This window comes from Dermacentor silvarum, chromosome 2, assembly GCF_013339745.2.
Source record: "Dermacentor silvarum isolate Dsil-2018 chromosome 2, BIME_Dsil_1.4, whole genome shotgun sequence".
In the NCBI taxonomy this organism is placed as follows: Eukaryota; Metazoa; Arthropoda; class Arachnida; order Ixodida; family Ixodidae; genus Dermacentor; species Dermacentor silvarum.
Genome location: NC_051155.1, coordinates 219560822 through 219583101, shown reverse-complemented (window position 1 = coordinate 219583101; position 22280 = coordinate 219560822). Strand labels below are relative to the sequence as shown.

Below are 22280 nucleotides of genomic sequence, written 5' to 3'. Positions count from 1 at the left end.
TCTCCGTCAACCGGGTCCCAAAGTTAGCGTTTTGCATTGAAGTCTCAGGAAATGTTTACAAATGAGTACATGGTGTGAGTGATGCAAACTTGAATTTCGTCGAGCAGTGTCCGAGTGGAACATGAGGTGCATAAACTGCGTCAATGACAAATGTGAAACCGGGAGTCACACACTTTGCTGCTACTACCAATTCTGAAGTGTGAGATATAAATATTTTGTATCCATTATTGGGTGCTAATAGGTCTGACAGCACACACCGACAATGCGTACAGTTGAGTCAGCCAATAAGATGACACTGGGCTGATCCTGTGGTCCAACCGGTTCGAAACGGTTCCTCCAAGGAGTTCCTGTTTGGATTCGGTTCCAAGATGGCGGAAAACATATCGGTTCAGTTTGGTTCTGGTTCAGCTCATAATAACAGTTCAGTTCCGATTCGGTTCGACACCCTGTTCGAGAATGCAGAGGACATAGGGACTGAAAAGCACCTCCGCCACTTATGAGGCGACTGTGCGGCCACAGGTCTCTATTCTTCCTGCGAGCATGCTCGCCATTTTAATGGCCCTGTGTGCTTATAAGAATGTACAGACGAGGAAGATGACATGCACATGCAGCACTTTCAACATGAAAGAAATTTCTTGCATTGCCATTTTAACAATTACCGCTAACACTAGTGTGAAACTGTCTTCTAAACATTGAAGAAAGAATGAATCGTTGCTCACTTCGTTGACAATGTAGTCGAGAAGTTCGAAGATTGACATGGGCCGTGGTCCATCACCCGATGCCATGCCAGAGTTACCTGCACAAGAAGGGGGCCCCACATCACACACATTTCCCATTTTTATCTTGTGAGGTAGTCATTTATAGAAACAGTCATTTATAGAAACGGTGGTAATGACGCAACTTTGTTTAAGACTGCTGATTAGTTTTTGAAGCCTAGCCTCTGAACTTTTTTTTTCCTTTGGCAACAAATATGAGCCATGGTGTTAATTTCAGTGGCACATGTGGCCGGTAACAAGCAACTAGCAAGTATCACTAAAGAAAATGCCATAAAAATAGCAAGGTTATAATAGGCTTTGATCCAAGGTCCCTCGAATTATGAGCCAAGCACTCTATTTCTAGGGTCATGACAGCTCCCTCCATAATGCCCAAGTGGCTGTCCAGACAATGATGCATAAATTCATTTGTATGATGCCTATATGCTGCCCCAGTTTGATGCCACAAATGTAGTGAGCAGGAAGGCATTAGGCTAATGACAAGCTTCATAAATAGCAATGAGTATTTCCTGTCAAAATGGCTGATGTAAAAGTGCCACTTTGTACACTTCTACAATTTGTTCAAAAGTCATTTTGCTTAAAGTAAATGCAAAGATTAAGTAAAAGTGAGAAGATATGCATTCAGGCCAGTTATTGAGTGGCATCATAGGCAACCTTCAAGTGGGCCACTAGGTTTTACACCTTCGCAGGAAACTGGGAAATAAATAAAGAGAAGGTGTCTGCAGTACTTCACACTCACTTTCAGGGGTGTAGTTGCGGCCAAAGATGGCAGTCAGTTCTCGGTCATCAGGTGGTGGGATCGGGTAGCGGCCCAGTGCCATTTCCACCAATGACAGGCCCAGGCTCCAGATGTCCGATTGAACAGTGTAGTGCGTGCCTTGGAGTCGCTCCGGCTGTCACGGGCATAACATATGTCACTAAAGACTGATTGAGGAGGCAACAACACAACACTAAACATATCTTGAGTGCTGATTGACTGTTTCAAAGCAGCACGGGGCCCATGGGAGATGCAATCTGGGAGGCATTATTTGATTAACTTTGATTACTTAGAGTTCTTCAATGCACATATTGAAGAAATGCTAAACAGCAACATTAAATAAGTTTTTATTCTTTAAAAAGAGTATTTTCAATCATAATACGAAACAGTTGTTTATTGATGGAAAAAATAAAGGCCGGACTCCTCTATTTGGAATCTCATACTGAATCCTTGGCACCCATAGGACAGTGCAGCGTCATGAATTTGAAAGCACCATTTTTACTGGTATAATCAACAATTTTTTTTAGTGAAACAAAAGCAAAGTTGGACAGCTGGGGGGAATGGGGGGCATGCGTTTACTATGCAAAGCGAACTTTTATGGAAACGTTTTAGAAAGAGTGAAAAATTGAAAAGTAAGACGGTAATAACTAAAAGAATGTGCTGGATTACCTAGCTTTGCAGTAAATATACATGTCCACTATTAGCAAACAGTGACAGCTTTCCGGTCTTGGGCTTCCAGAAGACGCGAACCATCCTATTTGCAGCAAGCAACTTGTTGGGCTGCTTTTGCCAGTAGCACATGCAGACTTCGCCAACACCGAAATGCCTTCTGGCAGCACAGTTCCCATGCACCCCTGCATACTCCACAGCCTTTGACCTAAATCATGTACAACTAGATTTACAGCCCGATCGCTTGCAGCAAAGCGAAAGACGGTCCTTCACACTAGAAAGAAAAATTTCATGCAGATTCCCTGCACTATGAGAATCGGTGTAAGCGGAGCTTTGATGAGCGAGCAAGATAAACGGCACACTAGGATAAAGAATGCACCAGATTTCAGTGACGAATGCATCCCGCAACAGTCATCAACCATGGTGGCGTACCATGCTAAGAAATGTTAAGTTTTATTCAGGGGAAATATTCTCGAATTATCAAATTCAGTGTTATCACCTTTGAGAGATTTTGCATGACTCAGCACCAGATGCATTGGTGTAGGCAGCTTAAACTTGATATTCCGTTTAGTGTCCCTGTGTTTACACAACTATTTATGCATCCTAGCTCCATCGGAACGCAGCTGTGGCAACTGGGTATCGAACCCACAACCCTGTGCTCTGTAGTGGAACACCATAGCCACTGAAGCACCGTGGCAGGTACACCTAGAGTGCAATTTTTATCAGTGTCAGTGCAACAATTTTAAGACACGTGAGACATCCCCAGAAAAGTTTCTTTTAGATGCATTCCATGCATTGTCAAATGATTTTGGACAACACCAATTTCTGCAATATTTGATTCTCTATATAGCCATTCCTGCAGCGAAGTGAGTTTGCCGAACACGCTTGCCGGCGAGTACGTTCTGCAGTGAGTGTCGCTAAACGTTCCTGTGTGACAGCCTGCAAATGACACTACCCGCAAAGTGCACTCGCTCGAAATTACACTATACAGTGGAACCTCGATTATACGTCCCCCCGTTATGCGACGACCCGCATTTTACGCCAAATTGGTGTGGTCCCGGCAAAACCTCCATATAAATAATGTATTCATAACCTCGATTATACGACACAATTTTACGCCGACCCGTCTCGTACGACGACTCTCTGGTACCGTCCGAAAAAAAAAAAAAAACTTCCAAGCAGACGCAGGCTGGCACGTAAGCACACTGCTGATAACGGGTGTGCAATACCGTATTTACCCGAATGTAACGCGACCGCAATTGTAACGCGAGGGGCGACTTCTAGTCACGCGAAATAGCGAAAATAAAACCACTAATGTAACACGAGATGAACGAAAAAAGAAACGGTACCTTTATTCAAGGAATCACAATTCGGAAATGTTCTCTTCAGTAATCATGGTCGTCTGAACAGGTGTCGGCAGTATACTTCGAGGGTGCCGGGACGAGCAGAGTCTCGCGAAAGCAAAACTATCTCAAAAAGTGATTGCCCGAGAATTGGCATCTTCCGTGCCGTCAAGCTTGTTTGAGACTTAAGTGCTTATTAAAAGAGCACACAATCATTTCATTTGGGGTCAGTACCAGGCCACTTCATGTTGCATAGAGCCTTCCCAACTGCCATCGCAATTAAAGTGGGCCTGCCGTTGGTCCCACCATCCACAAATCCTCGACTCCTTGATGTCGAGACACCGAGCCGCGGCGGACTTTCCCAGCCCCTCGGTCATCAAAATTGCTTGTCTCTCGAATCGACCGTCTTACCGAATGCGCTGCATTGCCATAACGTCGTGAATAAATGAAGTCGAACCGCAAAAGGTCGTACGGTATTGCACAATCGGAACTAGTCACAAGCACAGCAAAAACAGCGTCGATTCCAACCAAAAACAAGTTCTGCCTCTGGTCGACTTGTCTATGGATTGGATCGAGACGCAAAGTTACAGGTTGCCAATGTAACGCTAAAAATCACGGGATTTAGAATATTTGTTTTAAAATGGTAAATTTTGCCGTTATTCGAATGTAGCGCGGCAGTCGAATTCATGCAACGAAAATCATGAAAACAAGAAACTCGCAACTCGCAAATAAATACGGTAATTTTTAATAATTTAATCTACCTTCCTTGGAAGCAGTGCTGGTTCGTGCCCTGGGCTTATTCAGGCGGTCTGTACTCGTTTTTTTGGGCAAGACTGAGCGTCACTGCCGATATTCTTTGTTTTTCAATTATACGACGCCCGGATTAAACGACGGTTTTACGTGGTCCCCTGAAAGTCGTATAAACGGGGTTCCACTGTATTTGCTCGGGTATTATACTTTGCCCAATATCTTTTGCATAAAACAATAAAAATTAGGAATGCTACTTTGTAGAATATTATTAGAATTATGCGGACAGGTAAAGAACATGAATTACAAGAAGTATACTTTAAAATTTGAAATGCACGAGTGTTCTTAGCCACTGAAAGGGTCTATTGGCTGATATAGATAACTGTAGCAACCACGAAATGCACCTTCATGCAACAACTGAAGCTTGACACATCTGTTTTTTATGCTTACTTTTGAGTACGAGTCTTCACCTCTCACAAGGTCGAGGGTGTGGCTTGTATATATATACCATATTTAGTACTCACATAATGAATGCACTCACGTAATGAACACACCCCTCACTTTTCCAATCAAGAAGTGTGTTTTTTCTTTTCCTCGCATAATGAACGCACCCTGAACTCGCTGCCGTCATAGGAGACACACGGTACGATTCGGCGTCGGATGTGGCGTCTTACGATTGTATCGGACGCCATATCAGACGCCGAATCGTACCAGGTGTCTTTTACTTTTATTGCGATAGCATATACATGGACACTCCAGGCGCATTTTTGGCGTCGGCGCCGATGATTGCGCCTCGATCTCCCGCGTTCGAGGGAGGAAAGAAGGGAGGAAACGCACCATATTCCGTCGCACGCGTGGCGCCGGGGGGAGGGGATGGAGGCGGGTGGCGCGCAGCAACTGCGCATTGCGCGGTCGCACACGCCTTGAAAGCGATCTGCGTCGGGTGCTGAGTCTAGCAGTGCGACGGCGGTTTATACCTTTGTGCGTTCTCCGTTCTCACCGCTCAATTTGCGTTGAAGCGATACACAGAAAGAAGCTCACTTCGCTCGATGTTGCTGCCATGCTTCCTCACGCCAGCGTTATGATAGTGAATGACCACAGTCATCGAGTGAGATGTGTTCATGTTTGCCTGCGCGTGCTGACACCATGCTTGTTAATTTGCATGGTTAGCGAATGTTTGTAAGTTTATATGACCGATAACTATTATCCTTACTTTGTGTAGCTGTCTATGCACTTGCCATCACAATTGATGGCTCGCGTTTCGAGCGGAACTGCGACTTTTTTGAGAGGTGGCTGCGGAAAAAAAAATACTGTATTTACTCGATTGTAACGCGCCCTCGATTGTAACGCGCACCCGTTTTCCGTGACAAAAAAAACATCCTTTACAGTACCCCACATCTCATGCTTTCATACAGAAATACGACTTTCTCTCATTTGGAAAAACAATTATTTACTCCCGGTGCACTAAAGTTGCGATGAATAAAAAAAGTCGCAGTTTCGCCCGAAAGGCGAAGCATCAATTGCGATAGTAAATTAGTAGACCACTATACGAAGTAAGGATAGTAGTTTTATCGGCCGTACAAACTTGCAAACATTTGCTTACTAAATAAATTAAGAACGGTGTCACGCGCGCACAGCAAACATGAACACTTCTCGCTTGTTGACCGCGGAAACTCGCTGTGAAAACGCTGGAGTGACGAAGCGCGGCGAGCGAATTGACCTTCATGCTAGCATGCCTCTCGCTTCAACGCGACCCGGTGAAAACACAGCGCGCTCAGACTCTCCACATCGCAGATCGCTTTTAAGATACGGCCGAGGCGATCGTATCGCCGAAGTGGATCGTCGTAGAATACGTCCTGCTTCGGTGCAATGAAACCCTTCCACGTTGCTTTGCTAGCGAAAATCCTCTCCTGTTTGTGCCAGTACCGCACACATGTTTAGGATTCTACGAACGCCCGTGATACGGCCCGATTTCCATCCGTCTCCGCACACATGATCACTTTCCCTTTAAATGTGGCATCATGATGAACTCGGCACTTTATGGTGATAGAGTAGACGCAGAAAACGGGAAGACAGACGGTAGACTAATGCCTAAGCACGTGTACTGCAGCACATGGAGGAAGCTACGGCAGCTAGGCGGCCATTTTGAAATGCCGACGGCTATATGGCAACGCAGATTTAGGGTCGTACTCGATTCTAACGTGCACGCAATATTTTGGACCTGTTTTATGGGAAAAAAAGTCCGCGTTAGATTGGAGTAAATACGGTAGCTCAAAATTTTACCCCGCATAATGAACGCACCCTCTAACTTTGCGCATATTTTTTGGGAAAATTTGCAAGTAAATACGGTTGGTAAACTATAAAAAAACTTTCTTTTCTGTGTGTACATGAGTTTGTTCAACAAGGGGTAGCAAACTATTAAACAAGTGCTATTTTTACACAAGTCTGTACAGTGCTAAATCTCATGCGCCCATTCGTTTCAATGGCAAAATAATGTTTTAACTTTCTGATGGTCATCTGTGTAGAATAAAGGGGGCAGCACTAGCACTTACCGACATGTAAGACCGTGTTCCCACAAAAGAGTTTGCCATTGAATCAATCAGTTGCCCGCTCACGCCAAAGTCGCAGATCTTGATTTCGCCCCTAGAATTCACAAGCATGTTTGATGGCTTTACATCTGCAAGTGAGGAAACACAGAACCAAAGAATGTGATTTTTTGCACATAATCACCTCGACATTTTGAGTGGCACTTTAATAAAAATGCTGAACCGTAGTCACTGCAACATACTGGGTGCAAAAGATAACATAATGAGAGCATAAAGATTTCAAGGAAATCTTTAAAAATTGGATACACCCATGCCAGATTTCATTGATTGTCCAATGAAATCTTAATCAGCTCTCAAATCTTAACCAGTTCAGTGCGACGTCAAAAGCAACTAAATGCATGGTGCAGTGCACCCACTATGACAGGCTTCGTTGATGATGCGGTAGTTATATAGTGATGTTGTAATTTGTAGTTAGCTATTGCTTCCCTAGACAGCATGAAAAAATCACCAGCCCTTCCCCTGTCGAGAAAATGGGGGTAAGCAAAGCTTGTCGTGTGTGTATCTGACCTTCCTGGTGATTTTCTCTCTTTCTTTCTGTCGCTCTCTCTTTCTCTTTCTTCCTATCTCTCTATCCTTTCTTGCTTTCTCTCTCTTTCTTTTTGTCCCTGGTATGTGCCATTGAGCTTGGACCCTTTCTGCACTACCACCAGGATCGGCCCACTTTTCAGCGTGACACTACCACCACCGCCGACACTTGTGAGCCTATAAAGCTTCGCTTAAAACAGATGTCCAGAGGGTGTAAATCTGAGTTAGGAGGTCACTAGTTGGACGAAGTATGGCGTAAAAACGTGCAACTACCTGGCTGTGCAGATCATGTCGATGCACTGGGTCGGCGTTAATTCATCAGCAAAAAAATGTTGGGACGTTAATACCTAGATGCAAAGAAACCCGCTTAAAAATAGATGTGACGCAGGCCAACTGAAACCACCAAATGGAGGATTTTGCACAGTGAGCACGGAAACCACACTAAGTAAATGGCACGAGTTAAAAGAGATGAGAACATCAATGTTGCAAAAACAAAGTATCCTTTGCAATTATTGTAATGGGAGGACAAGCTATCGGTTGTCTCAGTTGGTAGTTTCAGCTGATCCGCATTTCTTCTTTAAAGGGGCCCTGCAACAGTCCTGCTCTGTGCCACTATATATATATATATATATATATATAAACCAGTAATAAAACAATAAAATTAACAGCATGCCAATGAGATGCAGATAAGAATAACAGAAACCAGGAAGAACATAATTGCAATATTCACATACCGCGATGCATTATCTGATGCTTCTCCCTCAGATAATTGAGACCTTTCAGTACCTGCAAAATATGTTTGCTATGTACTCTCTACAACCACATACAAACACTGCATGCATGCAAGCAAGGTTTTAGAACTTTCACAATTAGAAAGCCCTCATCAACAGTGCTTTATTTTAGTTTTTAAACCTACTGCGCTTGCATTATGGAAATGTGAATCTTGCATGAAAAGGTGGTACTCACCGCTATTGTGACCTTGCCCAAAATTTTTTCAGGAATGCGGCCTGCCTTTTTTAGCACTAAATCTAAGGAGCCACCATCCTGCAATGTTATTAAACATAAGAGTCAGTCATGCTGTACTGCCAATGCTGACAGCACCATATTACATATTGAGGCAGTTAGAAACATGTTAGAAGAGCCATCAAAATAAGTTACAAGAGACAAAAATAGCAAAAGAGCAGTTGAAGTCAAGCCCACATGACACAGAAAACACAAACTTGTATGCCACTTGTTGGTCTGCGTGGAGAAAATTTCTGCCTGGTTGAGGCAAACAAGATGCAAGCAGCCATGTCCAATTTATCATCTCATTTCCTCTTTTGTGCTGTTTAAGTTGACAGTAACACTTTTGGTGCAAATGGAGGTGCAGTGCAAAAACGGCACCAATCCCAAGAATTATTGTTGAGAGCAGGGAACTTCCAAGGTGGCAACTCCCCCAGGTCAGAATTGCACACACCACAAAATAATCTTGCCAATGTGAACATCCGTAGTGGCAAGACACTCCTTATTTACCAGTCAATGTTGGCCAGACGACTTCTGTCACGTGCCTGCATGAACACACTTTTAACCGTTGCTAGCTTAAAAGGCCCCTCACCAAGTTATGGTATTGCAAGCAAACAAGCGCAGCACGTAGATAACGCGGTGGTGATCGTTCCAGCAAAGTAAGAAACGGCTGCGTGGTGCGAAAACAATCAAACTTTCAAATAGAAGGCAATGCGCCCTTCCTCTAGAGGGAGCTGCACTGCGAGCGAGAGGGTCAAGGTCACACGAAAAGACGCACTGCTGGCAATGTCACCAACCATGGCCCGTGACTTCGTTTAATCATCCCATGCAAAACAAGCAATGCTGCCTACTGGAAATGTGCCACGCAGCAGAAAAGGAAAAGAACATGGCGGTCATGGCGGAAGAAGGCAGGGAAGGAACACCGCTCGCGGATGCTAGTTGAGGGAAAGGGGGACACTCTGTTAACACTGACGGCTCCCTTCAGGCGACATGGTCTCTCCTCCAATAATGAATTGATTTGAAAAATTACTTCAGTAATATGCTCACTAGACAGCGCCTTACAACTTCCAGTGCACAGTTAAACTTTGATATAAGGAACTTCAATACAACGAAATTTTCAATATAATAAAGTATTTACCTTTTTATATATTCTCGTCCATAGAGCACCACCTATTTAAAACTGCAGTATAACGAAGCATGTTTATAGAGGATTGCACAATATATCGAAATTTCGCTGCCGCCGCAAAGGAACCCCGAGAAATCAAATGGCAACTTCTGCGGATGCAGATGATCAAATGGTTCAATTACAACCGGCTACTTGCAAACGCACCTCTCAAATTGCACGCCGCACCACCAAGCACAACCAGCTGAAACGGAGCAGCGTTGTGTTTCATATAAAGTCCAAGTGCAATGAGATCCTATCGCGCGCTGTGCGCTGTATGCTTTCGGCACAAGTGAAAACGTGTGAGGGTGAGCCAAGAAAGATGGTAGCTTGATGAGCACCGTTGGGCTTTGCATCTTCCCGGGCAAGCAAGGGGAAAGGGGAGGGGGAGCAGGTTCGCGCATGTCTCCTTTTCTAGCGCAGCCATGGTTGCACATGGCTGAGCGCATGTGCAACCTGCGCGCATTGTTTTAGAAGTAATTCGCCACATGTGCAAAGAGTGCGTGTGCCAGATGGCGTGACATTATGTGCACTGTCTTCCCGCGTATTTAGAACTGGAGGTTGCTTACAATGCGTAATCTCGAGTTTTGGAGACATGTTGACGCGAGAGGCAAACGAATCATTCACACCCCACTGCAGGCACTTTTCATGATAGTATCGTCCCACTGCGGGTGGCACAATCAGCCGCGGGGGAAGAGTGGACATGAAGGTGGGGCTGGCTTTGTTTTGTACCACCGGTGTGAAGATATTGTCGACAAAGCTTGAAACCGTATCTTTCATCACCATCTTTCAAATTCAACAAAACGAATTTATTTGTCATTCAAATTTGCTTTTTCCAACGACCCAATAATCTGGAAAATTTCGCGACCCTTTCCGTGTAACAAATATCCATCGATGACTGCACTTATTTGAGAAACAAATTACCGATTTTACAGACCTTCGTTATATAGTAGTTTAACTGTACAACCAAAATTTGCAATGGGGCCTCGTGAGGGGCCCTTTAATGGCATTTTAGGCTGTCCATGCAACAGGATTGTTAATTCAGCCATGTGAAAATCCAGCATTAAAGGTGAAGTCAAAGAGGGCTGCCACTCACCATGTATTCCATGCAGACATTGATTTCACCATCACTGTAGAAGGCTCCGTAGAAGCCCACTATGTGCGGAGAGTTGCACTCATGAAGCACCTTCAGCTCTCGTATGATCTGGTTCCGAATGGCAGGTTTGACTTCCAAGTGAATCAGCTGCATCAGATGAGGACAAGCCACTGTTAGCATTGGTCCACCCCCCCCCCCCCCCCCCCTGCTCTTTATATGCTAGCATTTTTCACATCAAAGCAAGTAAATGACTGCATGCACCATCTAATGAAGCAAAAGAATCCATAGATGTTTAAAATTTTGCAGTGTTATGAGGCATACTGCATATATCTTCTCACCAGATTTCTTTCCCATTTCATATATCAGCCGCTACCAAACACCTAACAAAGATGTGGCGCTGTCATCACCTCTACTGGGCAGAGTTCCTAGGTGAAAATGTTGGATGCTTAGTTCATTACGAAAGCAATGCCAGGTTAGGGTGAGAGCAAAGCTCAAGCCACAAACAGGATACATGATAATACATAAGCACCGCTTTGTATATGATACACTTATATATTTGCAAATCATGATGTTGAGGACAGCAAAGTAACTAAGCCACTCTCCAAAGCCAATCTAAATGTACAAGGCTGTACTATTAAAGCAACATGACATTGCCATTAAAATCATAAGTATAAAGCCTGCACTCAAAGCTGCACTCATTTCTGCAGCACAATGCAGCACAGGTAGCACAAAATTCAGCCCACAACAGCTCTGAGCACATGATATTTATGGTGTAAAAGCACTGAAATTTCACTGCACCATGCTGCAATGACACTGACAGCTAGGAATATGGCAAATAACTTAAGCAGGAATCTGCAAATTTTAAGTTTCTTGAAAGGCATACCTGCCAACCTGTGAAGGTCAAAATTTTTAAAAATTAATAATTTAGTAACACTTAATGCAACATTCGTGCAATCGCAAGCAAGCACAAATTTGTAAACTTTATGGAAAATTCGGGAGAGTTGGCAGGTGTGGAAAGGGGGAAATTGACATCCAGCTAAGAGTACAATGAAGCTACAGATGTCACTCCATCTAAGATGGTTAACTATATGATAGGGTTCTACTATAAGTCACTAAAATACTGCTGAGCGGACCTTGGTACAATAGCACTGTGCAGCCGGAAACAGCGTGGAAGAAAGTCAAGTGGTCGCACCTTCCGGGCCATGATGAAGCCACTGGGTCTATGCAGCACCTTGGTGACAACTCCCCCATTTCCAGCACCAAGCTCACCAAGGTTCTCAAAGTCATCACTGCTGAGCTCGCCAACTTTCTGCTTCTGGGACAGAAATGCCTCCAGCCGCTTGCGCTGCTGTTCATCTAAGTCCAAGCCTTCGAGTGTTTTCTGCAAGTCTTCGATGCTCGTGTTCTGAGTCGATTTGCTGTAAAAACAGGCGTTAAAAGAGACATCAGCGTGAGAAAGTTGGTCTGCAATTTGTCAAGCGAGTTCGAGAGTTTCAAGATTCAAGACACCACAAGTCAGAATTTTGACAAACATTGTTGAAAATATATATGGTGGAAAAGATGTTACTGCTTCCACATTGATTTAACCATAAGCTGCATTCCAAATAGGTGTTTCAACATCAATTTGGCAAGCTCCATAGAAGTCTGCAATGTGTGGAAGGCTGTACATAAAGGATGTTAAACTCTCTTAAGGTCTGGTTTTGAGTGGCAAATGAGACCTCCATGTAAACCAGCTGCAGATTCTAGTAGATCACAGGTATAACCATCATCTTTAAACATTGCCTCATAAATGCGCCAAATGTATTAGACTTAGTGTTCCTGTTTATCCCATGTACTGCAAATGTGCTTCTCCTGCTATGGTAATGTGGCCTGCAGTATTTTGAACTAAATAAGCAAACATCAACTAATGACGAACATGGGATCTTGATTTGCAAAAAGCTGAAGCTTCAACCACCTTGCCACTCAGGCCAATTTAAAAAAAAAAATTTTCACTGTATTTATTACAGTTATCGAAGATTCTAGTGCAATTAATGCTAAATCCAAGATTGCCCATCCTTGCCTGCTCCATAAGCTTTGTCATCATTAATATTTTTCAGTCACCATCCACTGTCATTCCATACCAGGAAGATTGCTTCAATGTAAACTGCATATCGTGCCCCCGATTACCTTATGCATGTTCCGAGTGGAACAGCTCACCACCGCATATTGCCACTGAAGTTGATGCACAATCATTCTATAATTTGCTGAGCATCAATAATAGGCTCTTTTGTTACTTTCCTGTTGCATTGCTATCATTTAACGGAATAAAAATGTGCAAGCTTCTACATTAATTTGTTTCTCCTGAATCATTGTATTCTGCACATTTATTTATCTGCATATACATGTTTTATGTGTGTTCTTACATACAAGTTAGAACGTACAAGTTGAGTTTAGGTTCTGCAAGTGCAGTTTGCCGGGGTTTCTTTTTTTTTTTTCGTACAACCTCAAAAGCATTCTAAAGTTCCTAGGCATTCTTATAGGGGCCTGATTTTCTTTTCGTTTTTTTTTTTCTTTTTGTTGGTCACAACCATAGGAAGCCAACAGAAAATGAAGCCAAGAAAGCACAGGAAAAATTACTTGTTCTTTTTGAAATGGAGAAATCATGACGTAAAGGTAAATGCAAGTGGACGAAAAAAATTTACTTGGTCGAATCAGCAGCAAGCTTTTTTTTTTTTTTTTTCATTTACTTTCATTTCCCTTTACCTTTTCATTTTTTTTTTTTTTCGAGAGTTCGCCCATTGGCATAAACCATTAAATTTCTACATTTCAATTAATACAACAAGTAGTTTATCCTATGATTTCCTTGGCTTCACTGTCTGTTTGCTCCATATTCACTCTTATGTAATACCCTCAAAATTTTAAAAGTAGTGCACCTAAATAAATAGTTTTGCCCGAGAGAGCTTTACGGAAGGACAAAACAGTGCTTATATGGTGTGCTTTTTCTATATACTTGTTGCTTTCCAATATTTAGAAATGACTATTCGGTGCTAGCAGTTCCGCATACAGTTTATGTGCCACCACGCCAACGACAAATGTGTCAACAGAATTTTTTCATGAGCCAGCGGTTGCTAAGCACATTACAGTGCACGAGACTAACAGACATAGCATAACAGACAACAACAGAGATAGAAGTGAAAGTCGGGATAGGAAAGAAAACGAGATGAAAGCCATGGCTCTACAGTACAGGTTGTCAGTACAGAAGTGATTGGTCTTGCACAAATGACACTGTGGGAAACAGTGCAAGTCTTGTTCTGCACAATAATGCACTAGCTAACAATAACTCTGCTTTGCACTTTAGATGAACGACAAGCTTCTTCTTAACAATTTCAAGGTAAATAACCATGGCAAAATACCACATGGCATTTCAGTGTCAGGAATTACGTTGTCTCACATAAAATAATTTAAATTGGCAAGTAGCTGATAATGAACGAATAATGAGTGATAATAAATTAATGGTGTTAGTCAACCAAGAAAGTTTCCTAGTGATCACAATAAGCTGGTCTACTCAAGAACAGTAGACAAACTAATGACAACTGAAGATCTGCCGTGCTGTTTAGAACTGCTGATTTCCACAGCAGATGTAGTTACGTGTAATCCAGAGTTCAATTTAGGCACAAGGGCACAATGGTGCCATGCTAAAATACCTACCTCACAGTCATTTCTTTTATTATTTTACCACACACAAGTATGAAGGGTGGAGCTTTAAGCTAGGGGCATTCCTGTAGGGTTCAAGTGCTTACACCTTGGTAAATGGGTGACGTAGTGTGAAGTCGAGACGGCGCTAGTTTTTTTAAACGTGGATAATTACCCACCAACTTGTGTTAAAGAAGCAGAATCTTGAATGTTTGCAAAGAATTCTGTTATCAGAAACGCTGCGCATTTTACTGGCCAACACGCTTCTTATGAGCTCTCATAAGCTAAACCACGACTATTCTGCGCCACACCTGTTCCGCGAGAGAAGCGAAACAACAATTTACTAAACGCGCGCGGAAACTAAAAAAATTCAAGTGGAAAAACTATTCCCCTCTGCGCGCAGCACGGTAATATTCGCGAGTGCCCTCGCCTTGCCAGCGACCACAGATCGCCTTCGCAAAAGATGGTACACCTTTGTCGTGAAGCGGTAGCGCGTCTTGGGCGTTGCACGAGAACACCGGTCGGTCGGCTTTTGGCGGTCGAGATTGCCTCTCGACGGACCACGCACACGGCGCTTCTGGCAGTCGGGCCCGATCCTCACAAAGAACCCCGTAACGACGCCCGCCCGTTTCTGGCAAATTATTCCTACCGCGTCGCCACTGACGCGTGTCGCCTTAGACATCCCTAGACTTCAGCGAAAAGCAAGAATAAACGAAAAAGACAACACACGTGCCTCAAAGAGAGCGGCTCAACCACAGCGGCGCAATCGAGGCCGAGTATATGTGCGACTGACGAGCAACTACATGCGAGTATCTACCGACAAATTGCTCAAAAAAAAAAAAAAAAAAAAAAGTCGGTACAGCGAAATCTGAAGAAGGCACTCACACAATGTGATGTGCCGTCTCAAAACTCGTACAGTATCACGTTTTTGGAAAGACAGAATACGTATAAACGAAGGCAAGATGCGTCAGCGAAGGCTGGCTGTCACCCGGAATGCCTGCCGAAGCGCCACAATACAGCAAAGCGAGTAGCGGTAAACTGAGCGAGAGGCTGCGCAGCTCTAAACCGCAGCGCACGTAATAGCGCTCGCCAAATCGTCAAGTGAAATAAGACTACGAAGTAGACTGGTGAAGCTGAGCTCCTGTCAATTGTTGACGCAGGGAATGGTGAGTTTTGAAAGGTCAAGTTGGGTGCCTCCGGTGGCATCGCTTTTACTTACTCGTTTGTCGGATCGCACCCCGAGTGATCTAGTGGCTCTATGGAGCCCGGCGGAAGCTTGAGATTTAGTTTGTTTTTTCCAGGGTTTCGGCTCATGTTAGCCGCTTCCTTCGCGCAGCATACAATCGTACAAAATGCGAACGCTACAACTCCGCCGTGCTGAGCACCTTCTACAAGTTTGCGGTAGTGATAAAATAAACAAGCAAAAAAGTTATGTATAAACCAGCAGCGAGAAGGCGCCACAGTAGCCTTCATCACGTTGCCAACCGTTTCTGTGACGACGGCAAACTGCAGGACTACAATGTACATAATCTTAGAACACTGTACTGCGGACCAAAGATCAGAAATAAATCAAAGAATGACATTGCCTTATTGAAAAAAAGTAAGGCGTTGCAAATTTTAACCAAGGTGGTGGATTAGCTGTTAATTTACCCTTGAACCAGTACATGGAAGCGTAGTTTCATATGGTCCTTTTGAGATTATTTCTCCCAGATCTAGACGCGGGTAACAAAACTATGAGATATTTTTAAAGGACGAATAGCCAATGATACATTATGGTGCGTTTTTAAAACAACAGGTCACGCAGCTGCACATTACACCCGCTGATTACACACATACACACAATTGCATGAGAGCAGCCATGGACCTCTCGCCCTGGTAGTAGCAGCATTCTATGGTAGCAGCGTAGCAGTTTCTCCGCAAAATGGACGTCAGAGATGTTTTCACTGTTTATTGCCCGTCTACATAAAGTCCAGAAGAAGCCCAGAAACATACTGATCGTATCATTCCAAACACTTAAATAAATCCAGGCACAGCCCTCAGCTACATAATGTGGTGTGCTTGTGATAGCAAAACCTTATCAAGACTAAGCGCTGGTCATATTCGTGCATCCGCAGCGAAACACTTCAAATGGCCTCCGTGATTCTGGAGAACCATTTTACTACCCATATTCCTGGCTGCTTTGTCTCGGAGCCCATAGTTTTGGTTCTGGTTCTACAGTGGCAACATCATGGTCAGTTGTCACACTGCAGAAGGATCACCTTTGAAGGAGCTGAAATAACTTTGGACGCAGTGAGCCACAAGAAGTGGAAACGACAGCCATCATTGACGACGAGATGTACAGTGCATTTTAGTGACTTTATTTCGAAAAGGTGCGCTATCGTTGAGACCTAAAATCCGGTCTGCTTCGAAGACGCTCATTACTGTGGACCTGACACCATGTGCTTCCACGCTGAAATTTCCTGTAATATGCGTGAGTGACGTTAATTTGAGAGCAGTTATTACATGGCTGTAGTTACCTGCTGCACTGAGGCTGAGAGCTCCAGCAACAACCGTGAAGAACACAATAACCGCAATTATACAGCACGCGGCCGTACATGCCGAGCTTCGAAGCCTGTAGTCCATGTCAGCTGGACGCGGCCGGGGTGTGAAACCCTATTGTATCCGGACGGACATAGGGTAAGACAAGACAAACATTTTCCCACAGAATGTCTTATGCACGTAAAAGCACCACAGCCTTACCTCAACGTATACTCGCTAGCATGCTTTCTCTTTCTTCTCCATGCAAACACTGCGCTATTATCAACCAAATGTTTTTGTTATACTGCAGCTCATATTCCCCTGGTGAGCGCGCACGAGATTGCGATCTAGCTATAGTACACATATATAAAAGAACTTGTCAGAGGGGTAAAACATTATCCGTTCCTGCAGAAAATGCAACAAAATATTCGAGATTTCGTTAAGAGGCAGAAGAGGCTCGAGCTACATCTTGTTACTCTGCGCTGCATGGGGTCGATTTTTGTAATGAATATGAAACTATTGATCATTTCTTTTTATTCTGTCGTCGGTATAGAAGCACTGTTTCACCAGCCTTGTCTCTCTCGGAGTCCGGCGCGCTTTGGGCTTTTAGCCACAGGCATGCACAAGGATGTTTATACCTTATTGCTATGAGCGATTTCCTTTGCAATACGACATAAGCCCTGTCTTATATTTGTTTGAAATTGTCATGCAACCTCAGTTTTACTTATTTCACTTCCAAAATTTTATAGCTTTATTATTCTTAATTGTTAATATTACGATCGTAGAAAGACGAGGGCTGCGTTAGACCAAGGACCCAAAGCAATGCCATAAGATGGTCTGCTAACAACTTCAGCATTGGGTTGCGTAATATAGCATGAAATTGCTTTTAATGGCAAAGCATTATATTATCTGCCCATATTACGCGAAAATCTGCCGGCGTGACCGAAAGATACCAAAATGGCTGACAGCGCAAGAGTAAAAACAAGTAAAAAAAATACTCGGTTTGACGTCAAATTTCTCAGGGAGGTTCCTTTAAACAAAGCTGTAAACAAAAAAAAATTAGCTTTTTTCTTCTTTATTGCATGGAATGATGAGCAGTATCATGCGAAACTTAGTTACATTACGTTTAGACACACAAAAAAACAAATGCACCCATGCTACGCAGCGTAGTCAAATGAAAGTTCAAGAATCGGGCAAACAAATACAATTAAGCGTCCAGACGCGAAATCCACTCGGGAACAGGATCAAAGGTTGCAATAATACGCACTTCAGCAGCCTCTTCTAGAAAGACGGACCTTGTCGAACGAGGTGGCTCCGCATGTCTGTCTATCTGCTTCCCCATCACGGTTCTATAGTTGACTAAAGGTGTGCCTACTATGCCTAGTGTGTGCGTCGTTGCATGCCGCATCGCAGCCATACACGTGTGGCCCAGTGCGTGCGTCGTTGGCCACGTGACGGCACAGCCAATGGAGCGAGGAGGTGGCGCCACGTCATGAGTGCATAAACAGAAAACATTAATGTCCAATTGAACGCGCTGAGCGGTCCTTCGTGTTATGAACTCCTCGCGGGCAAGCGAGCGCGTTTTCATTTGGCCTTGCCGAAGCGCAGTTAGATCGCAGAAGAGAGCTGAATATCAAAAGGGACTGCAATGCTTCCGCATTCCCACACGTCTTAAGTGTATCCGCCGAATTTTTACAGCGAAGCTGTATATGGCTAGTTTCCAGCACGTTGTTCTTCAGACCGTTAAACACGCGGCCTACCCATTTCATAGTCAGAGCAGAACTGAGGGATGAAGCCTACGTAGAGCATGACGTCACGAGACAGAAGACACTCAGATTAGTAGGCACTAGTTTGAATACATGGCTTGCACTGACGTCACTTCCGCCAATGCTGGGTTAGGTTTCCGCCATACCGGAGCACCCGGAGCACCACCATATGGCACCACGCTGTTAGTCGTATGCGAATGACTGTTTTGCAATGGCTATTTGCGCAGTTGTTGGGTGTTGCAACCGCAGTAAAAGCAGCTCGAGGAAGGAGTCGGCAAACACGAACCTTTTTCGGCTTCCGAAGGTTGTGGAATGGCAAGACGAACGAACGAAAGCACTTAGCTCGAAGCTGCGCAGCCTGTGGCTTGCGCGTATCAAGCGTGCTGATCTCAAGGACGATCTCCCAAACATTCGAGTGTGCGGCGCCCACTTCGTAACAGCTAAGCCTGCGCAATATTACATAATGCGCACTTAACGCTGCACTAGAATCACATTTGTTTGCATTTGTAGGAAGACCGTCCAAGCTCTGTGAAGAAACGAACTCGGACTGGGCGCCAACGCTTTTGCTAGGCTACAAAGCAAATAATGAAGGCACTGCGCGCTACGAGCGTGCTGCAAGGCGATGGTTTAAACGAACGACTCCCGAGGTCGACGCGGTGACCGCTGCACCGGCAAGAGCTTTTGGAGTCGGCGCAACGCCACCCGAAAACCGCTACGACGACGGTGACGACTACCGCACATACACAGACAGCCCGTTGAAAACTGTTGAAATCAAAACATACATGTAAACAATGCAGAAATATCGATCCAAATAAAGCATGGAAAGTACGCACATCATTCTCCCAGCCACAAAACACTCGCGCAAGCTGCATATCCTGTTTGAAAATTTTCAGACCCTAGCACATAAACTCCGCTTTTGCGTGATTGTTAAATGGACAGTATCAGTTCGTTTCTTCTCTGCACCAAGCTCCAATCTTGCATGTCTCCTGCACGCACCACTGACTAACCAGAGAATGCCTCTGAATGTTATAAACAAAATGCGGCATGGAAAACGGGGGCTGCAGCCTGCATCTCCTAGTAGGAGCACCTTTTCTCCTTGCAGCCGCTTCGCCGACAGTGTTTTCACCCAACCGCTTGTGAAGTAGTTGTGGGATTCAAGCGATTTATAAGCCTTCATTTCCTCCAGTGTCGCGAAGCACGGATGCATTGTAAACTAGGCAGTTTACAATGCATCCGTGCGAGACCTCGGGGAAAGCGCTAACGTCCATCGTCGTATCCGCACTCAGTCGCAACGTGTACGGGTCCACATCGTCGCACAGTTTCACTTTTTCTTGATATGGTGCACGCGCCGAACCGATCATTCCTGCGTAAAATGCCTCGTTAAACGCAGGCCTACTGTAACGGTTGGCATTTCTCGCCGAGGAGCGGTGAAATCCGCTTAGAAAAACACAGTGCAGACCGCATAAGCGCACGCGATCAGATGCGAAGGCGGCGCGCGCGGTGCTCAGGCATGGCGCGCGACGCAGCGGGCGCGGGCGGACGTGACGTCACGTGCAAGCCATGTATACGCGGGATGGCGTAAAGTGCATGGTGCCAACGTAGATATGGCTGACATGGTTCAAAGTGTATCTGTTCGTAGACCAAAAACTTCGACCAATCCCGAAGATAATGCAATACCAGGTCGACCCGCGGCGGAGGTGAAGCAGGCTTCAAGCACTCCGCCAACTTGCAAAAATAAGTTTAATATCTTGGGTCCAAATGCAACCCGTATCAGATATTAAGCTAAGAACAGATACACTTTGAACCATGTCGGCCATATCTACGTTGGCACCATGCACGTTACGCCATCCCGCGTATTCAAACTAGTGCCTACTAATCTGAGTGTCTTGTCTCGTGACGTCATGCTCTACGTAGGCTTCTTCCTCAGTTCTGCCCCGACTATAAAATGGGTAGGCCGCGTGTTTAACGGTCTGAAGAACAGCGTGCCTACCAAGAACGACGGCGTGTATAGAAAAGGGAATAGAGGCGGCGGCGGAAGACCACCGACGATGAGCGGGCTGCGGACGCAGCGTGTTGCGTGCCAGGACCGCGAGGCGGTAAGAAATGCGAACCGTCCATGTGGCCCCGATCCCGTAAACTTGGAACGTTTCACCGGAGCAACGGTCAATCACCACATACACAGCTTAACTGGTCATCCAACTTCACAAAGTGTAAAGGCACTGAATTTTTTTACAACATATCTGCAAAATTCTTTTCCGTGTATATGGGATGAGCTCACACTTGCAATCACACTATGTTCAACTGGCATTAGAGGTTCATGGTGCAATGGAAAACTAGATCGAGGTGGCTGTGGAAATGCCATCGACTTGCCCCGAAAGCAGGGGCGGCCAACCCCAAAATTTCCTCTTGCTCCCTAGTGCCACGGATTGCAGAGCTTGTGATACACTATCATCCTGCACCCCCATCGATAAAGGGACTGGTTTTGTCTCTGTACTCTAAATTTTGGCAGCACCTTTCACACATGGCACTCGAAATTACATACCCACAGCAGCCTTTAACATGTTACTTCCAAGAATCCTGTTCGTGTATTCTAGTTTTATGGCAGAGACCTGTATTTGTGTGCTATTATGTACATGTACATATGGAAGACCTGCCGCCAAATATCACCCTGGCTGTCATACATTTTTGTACTTTGTGTGTGAGCAGAACCACTGTACTCTGTAATGTTTTGAACCCCGCTACTGTAATACCCACTGGGCAATATGTAAGTACATAAATAATGTTGCCTTGCCACAGGGAAACACATTAAAAATGTAATGGGTTAATAAAGCACTGCCAAATGCAGACACATGAGCACAAGCAATGTCGACATACTTTAGATGAATGCGCAACACAAGACTGCCCATAATACAAAATCACTGCTTATACAACTTTGTAGCACCAAAATCCAAAACTGGACTTGTGGCATTACAGCCACACACTGCTTAATCAAGTATGAAATTTCTGCCACAATATACTCAATTTGCATTGTCCAGCAAATATCTTATGACTGCCTACATTTTTAGATGCCATAAGCCACATTGCCCACTTTGGTACTCTCCCATTCCTGTGATGTAACTTTCAAAGCTACAAATTACTAACAATGGGCATCCTGTAACACTCTAGAACTACACAGGAAAATGAGGCTCAGAGGCAAGCACACCATTACAGAATGCACAACAAATCTGTATTGATATACCCCACTTTATGTCATTACTAGAATTCGCACACACATGGCAAGGTTGAAAGGCAGTATCGCATCCCACCCTTATTAAATTTGGCAGAACCTGTTTTCATTCAAGATGCATAGAAAGTTGCGCAAGGCTTGCATGCTTTAGATAAGTGCCGAGGTGTATTGGCACATCTGTGTTAATTTATCTCCTGTATGTATCCCAAAAAGAGCTGGCGCTATCGCTCTACAAGCCAATATCTGGCTTTTGGCTTTGGAGAGCAAGTAAATTGCACTTGTATGTTCTTTCGTATAAACATTTTGATTCCTTTCTTCACATCTGCTTTCACAGTTTGGCTAATGAACTCTGAAAATAATTCTAGAAGGCATAAGATACTTCTAAAATAGACCACAAGGAAAAAAAAAAAAAAACGCCC

At 44.3% G+C, this 22280-nt stretch overlaps 1 protein-coding gene and 1 pseudogene across 1 annotated transcript in view; both read right to left on the bottom strand.

The window, feature by feature from the left end:
• Positions 1-15766, bottom strand: part of LOC119442680 (dual specificity mitogen-activated protein kinase kinase 1-like) — a 42758-nt gene extending 26992 nt beyond the window's left edge. The window contains exons 1-8 of the mRNA XM_037707645.2: positions 15572-15766; positions 11873-12098; positions 10681-10827; positions 8387-8464; positions 8155-8206; positions 6842-6966; positions 1513-1666; positions 720-796 (exon numbers count right to left, since the gene is read on the bottom strand). Coding sequence (XP_037563573.1) covers positions 720-796; positions 1513-1666; positions 6842-6966; positions 8155-8206; positions 8387-8464; positions 10681-10827; positions 11873-12098; positions 15572-15666 — 954 coding nt within the window. The 5' untranslated portion in view covers positions 15667-15766. The remainder of the gene's footprint in view (positions 1-719; positions 797-1512; positions 1667-6841; positions 6967-8154; positions 8207-8386; positions 8465-10680; positions 10828-11872; positions 12099-15571) is intronic.
• A 4512-nt stretch (positions 15767-20278) lies between these two features.
• Positions 20279-20452, bottom strand: LOC119443289 (U2 spliceosomal RNA; annotated as a pseudogene).
• Between the last annotated feature and the right edge of the window lie 1828 nt (positions 20453-22280).